Source organism: Lissotriton helveticus, chromosome 5_1 (genome assembly GCF_964261635.1).
Source record: "Lissotriton helveticus chromosome 5_1, aLisHel1.1, whole genome shotgun sequence".
NCBI classification, from domain to species: domain Eukaryota; kingdom Metazoa; phylum Chordata; class Amphibia; order Caudata; family Salamandridae; genus Lissotriton; species Lissotriton helveticus.
The window spans coordinates 399,696,686-399,702,816 of record NC_136065.1 but is presented as its reverse complement, the minus strand read 5'-3'; the positions used below and the strand labels follow the sequence as shown (position 1 = coordinate 399,702,816).

Below are 6,131 nucleotides of genomic sequence, written 5' to 3'. Positions count from 1 at the left end.
GGGAATAGCACTGCTCCCTGCAAGGCCCAAATTTACGGACAAAAGGTGTCTGTAAAAGGGATCTTCACGGACAACGGACGTGAGGTCCAAATTACGGACGGTCCATGAAATTTACGAATGGTTGGTCACCCTAAATGTTAAGGGTAGGGCTTTAAGTGGGCCGGGTCTCACCGGTGCTGAGCATCAGCAGGTTTTTAAAGGGCGCCTCGAAACAGGGCTCTATCGGGCTTTATTTTGTGCCATGGCACAGGCGGTCCATTTTTTCCACGGACTGCAGTGACAGCAGGCACATGATGTGCACGTTCTCACACTGCCCACTTCTCACTAGTGGAGAAGTTACGGCATGACGTCATGCCAGGTGAGTGTTGTAGGGGAAGGGAAATCCTTCAAAGAGAGTCATTTTCTCTCTGGATTTCCCTTCTCTTTTTGAAACTCAGGAGCAGCAACATTATTGTGGTGTCACCAGGGCTTTAAGTGGAAGCTTTTTCAATATTACATACAAGCCATAGTTGCTTCCTATTTATCTTATGTAACTGACAACCATTGACAAAGCCAATAGTCCTGACTTCTTGTAGGCATGATGTTACTTGTTGTTGTATCATATATCTGGATGCAATGACAGAAACAGCAAAATACAAGTTGGGCAACACACTATGGTAAGCACAGATTTCTATCTTATGTGTTTTTAAGCCACGCACTTAATTACATTGGCCACGGCCCTTTGAGAGACACCCATTTTTCTCACCCCCCTTAAAGCCCTGGTCAAAGGGTCTTAGGGGAGGTGGCTGGTTATGTGGTTCAGTGTTTAGTGAGGCCAGGGTTTTTATCTCGTTTGTATGGCGTATTGCCAATGGTTTGTTTTACGTGAAGTTTACACGTGTTTCATGAAAGCGGCCTTTTTCACACTGTTATTGATTCACCCGATGCCACAGGTTTCTTCGCTTTCCCTCACATCGAAGGATAAATAAGGCTATAGCTCAGGCGGGAAAGAGTAGAAAATATTCAGGGTCTGATTTACCGAAGTAATAAATCAAATATGATGAGCCTCTGCTGGCAGGATGCGGCATACACTCGGAATCTGTTTTCACATTAAATAAATAATGCTGAGGGTCGGCCAGCAGGTGTCGCCATCTTGTCTGAATTGGAGGGTGCTGCACCCCCCATCCCCCCTCCCCCCATCACGGCTGCATACCCCCCCCCCCCATCCCTCCTTCTCCCCCCCCCCCCCATCACGCAATGGGGCCACCGGCAGATGGCAGTATTTCATACGCACCAGTTGCGCATAAACATCCTAGGCCTCTGAAATACTATAACACATGCTCGTGCCCCTTTGTTTTATATTTGCCCCATCCCTGCATAAACCGACAATGTTGTTCCCGATCTGGTCTCGAGAAACCACCACTTCAGTTTTGTTCCTATTGTCTCTGGCAGTAACATTTAAATTTTTAAAAAACACATCTCATCGCATGTATATGCCATGAGCATAACCGACCCCTTTATTATTAGGCCTTCAGTCACTCCTTCCACCCACCATGACGTGAATCCCCCAGCAGATGGCAGCATTTCTCATGGGTATGTTACCGTTACCCCATTCCCCGCTGAGCATTTCTGGCTAGCCAATAGACAAAGCCATGTCTGCACTAGAAAAGACAAGTTTCTACCGGCAGTCTGGATTCCATACGAACCCAATCGACCATTTGTCTGCGGATTTTACGCTAGAAACACGACAGAAGCAGACACAGATGCAAATCTGTGGTTTTTAACGACCACTGCTTCTTGTGTAAATGCAACGAGTAATGGCATACACCGAAGGCAGAGTGACAGGCCGCCCTCCCTGACCATCCCCAAATATTAGTAAATGCGTAATGCACAATGGCAGCAAAACAGTAATGCTGCTACTCGCCCTGCAGGTGGCAGCATTTCTATTGTATTTACTTAATCCACCCAGAGTGCTCCAGTAAATCTTAACCCAGGCTTTCACCGCCAGTTTCAAAATCCTCTCTATGCCCTTGACCATTCAACAGATGTCAGTATTTCTAGTGCACCTACACATACGCGCCAATGTATGCCTCAGTGGTAGGCGCCTGGAGTTTTTGTGTTCCTGACTCCACCTCCCGCTTTTTATGCTATTGTTCTCCAGCAGATGGCAGTATTTTCATTATGATGTCTCCTGTATCCCAATGCCAGGTTATTACTCTCATGCGGATTTATTTGCATTGCAATAACTTTCCGAGTCGTCCTGCAGGGGGCAATGTTTCTCCTGCTTCTTCTCCGCAGTAGCTTGCACGTTATAATTACGTCTTCTATTCATGTACCTTCCCCCAAAGGCGCTGATAACTTGAGTAGTACATCTCCTACCCCACCCCTATACGGTCTCAGATTTTACCACTCAGTAACAAGAGACTGTCGAGGATTCCACAGAAAAACCACAGACACGTAAATTGAAAATATTTCATACTTTATTCAGATAAAATCATTATCCAACAATTTTCCACAAGAAAATACATTGAAAGTGAATAGAAAGGCCCAAATCGGCACAATGCGTAGTAGCCTCGTACAGACGCCCCTTTCTTTGCACATACTCTCACTTTAAGGACATGCAATGCGCATACAGCGAACCAACCCGTTGGGTTTACTAGGGTTTTTGTGGAACCCCTTACATTTAACCCGCATTTGGACTAAATATGGAAAAAAAGTTTATCTTAGAAAAAAAGACGTGTTCTTCATTCCTATACAAAACCCCGAAACCGTGTTTTACAGTAAATGACTGAATCATTTAAAAAGCTCTCCTACCAACCACATAGGGTTATTTCATATAAATAAATATCTCGACCAATAGCTCAGGCACAGTTGTCTTTTGTACAACTTCTTGCTACTAGTCCGTTCTGGTTGAGTGTAAGTCCTTTCTCGGTGTTTACCATGGCCTCCAGACTGGGCCACTGGAGGGCAGAGGTGCGGGCGCGGGTCTGGGCAGAGCCTGAGGGCCGGGGGCAGAGGGCCGGGCCTCGGGTCTCCTGCTGCTGGGGTTCAGGCGGAACACGATCCTGGGGGTGCCGCTGCCCGGCTCGCGGGCGGGGGCCGAGGGGGCGGCGCGCCCCTGGGAGGAGGGGGACAGCTCGGGGCTCCGCTGCAGGTGCTCCACGAGGCGGCTCTGGGTGTCCGTGTCTAGCAGGCTGCTCTTGGCGATGATGCCGCCCACCCTGTCGATGCAGGCCCGGAACCCTTCTCGGTAGCTCTCCGAGGATGCTGAGGAGGGAAAGAACGGGCAGGTTAGTCACAGTGCCTAGAGGGCGCGAGCTGCACACATTACAACATGCCAGGGCAAACACTGACAGCCCAGAACAAACACAGTCCCTGTGGCCCATGTGACCTAACGTATTTTCCCATAGGCAAAGAATAGGAAATATAATTTGATACATTAGGCCATTTATCTACCCAAATCATGAAATAACACACACACAGCAATGGTTCTATAAAACCCTACTCATATGTAAACGTTCGAAATAAAAATGGGCTTGCTGATTGGACTGTAGTCCAAATTTCTATTTTTTTTTTTGGTTTAATGGGGGAGTTTGGACAGAATACTGAAAAATCACAGCACTCTTTTGATTTAACATTGTTAGCTTTTGAAAATGACATATAGTGTGCTGTATATTTGTCAGTAAACTTCCAGTACCTCCTGTGCCAAGAACAATGCCCTCCTGTGCAGAACTATGTTGTTCGGGGTCCTATGGAAGAGGCCAGCTGCTCTAAAGAGAGTCCTGCCCACCTGGGTGGTGCCCTGTCCTAGAGAGAGCCCTGTCCTACAGAGAGACGCCTGCTTGATTTGATGTATGGATTATAAAGCGCTCGAATCAACCCTCAAGGGGTCTCTCCGCGCTAGGACTTTGCTTTTGTCAGCCAGGGAAAGGGACCTATTAAAACATACACTGCTCTAGCGAGGGTCCGAATGAGTGAGAGAGTGAGAGAGATAGAGTTACAGAGATTCAGAGACAGGGAGAGCGAAAGAGAAGGAAAGGGCGAGAAAGTGACCGAGAGAGTCAGAGCGAGATACAGAGAGAGACAGTCAGAGAGACAGTTAGTATGAAAGAGGAGAGAAGAAGACAGAATCAGACAGACAGAGAGAGAGTATGAAAGGGACAGAGAGCGAGCGAGAGACACAGGGAAAGCCGTCATCCCTTTCTAGAGAGAAAGCAAAAGCCACGTGCCCTTACGGGGACAATGTGCGCATCTGGACAGCTCCGCAGAGAATCCTACACTTCGGGGAGTTTTGGAGCTCGCCTTGTCAGCTGTGCTCTGCTGGACAGAGAGCCCCGCCTTTCTGCGGACTGGCGCCCCCTTGTGAGGGCAGTGCCTATGCTCGGAGACGCCAGTAGGCTTGACTCGCGGGTTAGGCGCACTGCCCCCAGAAACGAAACACACCGCCCCCCTCCCCAATCCCTTACTGTGCAAAGATCACACTGTGCAGCCTGAGCAATGAGGGGGCGGGGCGAGACCCACTGCGTGTGCACTGCACGCGTCTCTTTTTCAAATATAACGTTCCTTTACACCATGCACAGACGTGAATATTTTGAAACAACATAGTACGAGTTCAGCCGGGGTGTAGCGAGGAAATGTAAAGACACTTACTTTGTGCGTGGGCGGAGGGAAGATCTTTCAGGAATCTCACGGTCATTTCCAAAATATCAGCTTTTTCCAGCTTGGAGTATCTTGAGCTCTGAGAAGAAAAGCACAAGAAGACGTTAAAACTTCATTCGGGATGACCTTTGTTTTAAGGAAAGTGTTAGTTAGGCGCGTGCGTCAGTGCATCTATCTATCTATCTATCTATCGATCTATCTATCTATCTATCTATCTATCTATCTATCTATCTATCTATCTATCTATCTATCTATCGATCGATCTATCTATCATATTCGTGGTAATAACTTTACTATTTTAATGACGTCTAGCATATTTATCTATTTATATATTAACGTATGTATTCACATATCTATGACTTTTTTCCGAGAACAGTCCATTTATACTTCTATGTTTAAAATCACACATTCCCACATTTTTATAATACATTATATAATGTTCTATCCTGGGCAGTTTGTAGCTTTGGATTACTGGTGCATTGTAACTATACATTTAACTACATAAATAATATGTGCCTGCGGTGCCTTTAGGATGATTACATCACAGAGCGCCTCGGCACGTTCAGTTCTACCTCACAGCGCAAGGCCAGACTGCACAAGGTAAGAGCGCAGCTCGTATTTTCACATGTCTCACTTTTGTTAACATGCACAGCACACATTGCAACCCGCAGGCCGTGGCCTGAACCATACTGGCATTCTGGGGGGAGGAAGGGGCAGAAAGGAGAAAGCACACTTACATCTTTGCCGATCAGGGGCAGAATCAGCGTTTTCAGGTGGTTCAGACTGTCATTGATCCGCGCCCGCCGGCGCTTCTCCATCAGGGGCTTGAGAGTCTGAGGAGAGAGAACCTGGTAAATATGATATCGCGAGCTCTAAGCGCGTGCACAGATCAGATCAGAGCGCCTCGAAGGCGGCATGTGCGGATAGGCGCTGGGCCGGAGCTCACCTTTCTCATGTCGCTGCTCTCCGCGCCTCGCCTGCCCATCTTGGTGGGGTAGGAAGGCTGGTGAGTGTCAGGCACCGCGATGTTTGGAGACATGTTCAGTGGTCGCTCAGTGTTCGTTCAGTGGTCGCTCAGTGATCGTTCAGTGGTCGCTCAGTGTTTGTTCTGTGTTCGCTCACTGTTCGTTCTGTGGTCGGTATTCGCGCAGGGTTCAGTGTTCGCTCAGAGATGAGAGAGAGATTGAATGACTTTCTGGCTCAGCCCGGGCTTTTTATGGAGCAGCCGCGGGTTTGGCTCCGCCCCTTGGCGTCCCTGTGCTAGCGCTGGGCACGCCCTGACTCCTCCGTTAGCGTCTCACCATAGGCAGGACAAGAATTACATATCCCATCTGCTCAGGGATCTATCTATCTATCTATCTATCTATCTATCTATCTATCTATCTATCTATCTATCTATCTATCTATCTATCTATCTATCTATCTATCAAGTTATTAATACGTCCAGATACACATTTGAGTATTTAAGATCCTGAGTTAATATATGTATATTA

General features: G+C 47.5%; 1 protein-coding gene across 1 annotated transcript; it reads right to left on the bottom strand.

Moving 5' to 3' along the window:
* Positions 1–2,441: 2,441 nt before the first annotated feature.
* On the bottom strand, positions 2,442–5,803 carry LOC144753180 (transcription factor HES-2-like). Its single transcript, XM_078640948.1, has 4 exons — positions 5,585–5,803; positions 5,376–5,471; positions 4,630–4,717; positions 2,442–3,246 (listed from the first exon to the last, which is right to left on the bottom strand). The coding sequence occupies exons 1-4, from the start codon at positions 5,675–5,677 to the stop codon at positions 2,915–2,917; spliced, it is 609 nt and encodes a 202-aa protein (XP_078497074.1). The 5' UTR covers positions 5,678–5,803; the 3' UTR covers positions 2,442–2,914.
* Between the last annotated feature and the right edge of the window lie 328 nt (positions 5,804–6,131).

Coding starts and splice junctions, on each gene's coding strand:
- LOC144753180 (XM_078640948.1), bottom strand. CDS start 5,677: ATGTCTCCAAACATCGCGGTGCCTGACACTCACCAGCCTTCCTACCCC. Junction 4,718..5,375: donor TGCCCCTGATCGGCAAAGAT/GTAAGTGTGCTT, acceptor TTTTCTTCTCAG/AGCTCAAGATACTCCAAGCT. Junction 3,247..4,629: donor TCCCTCCGCCCACGCACAAA/GTAAGTGTCTTT, acceptor TTCCCTCCTCAG/CATCCTCGGAGAGCTACCGA.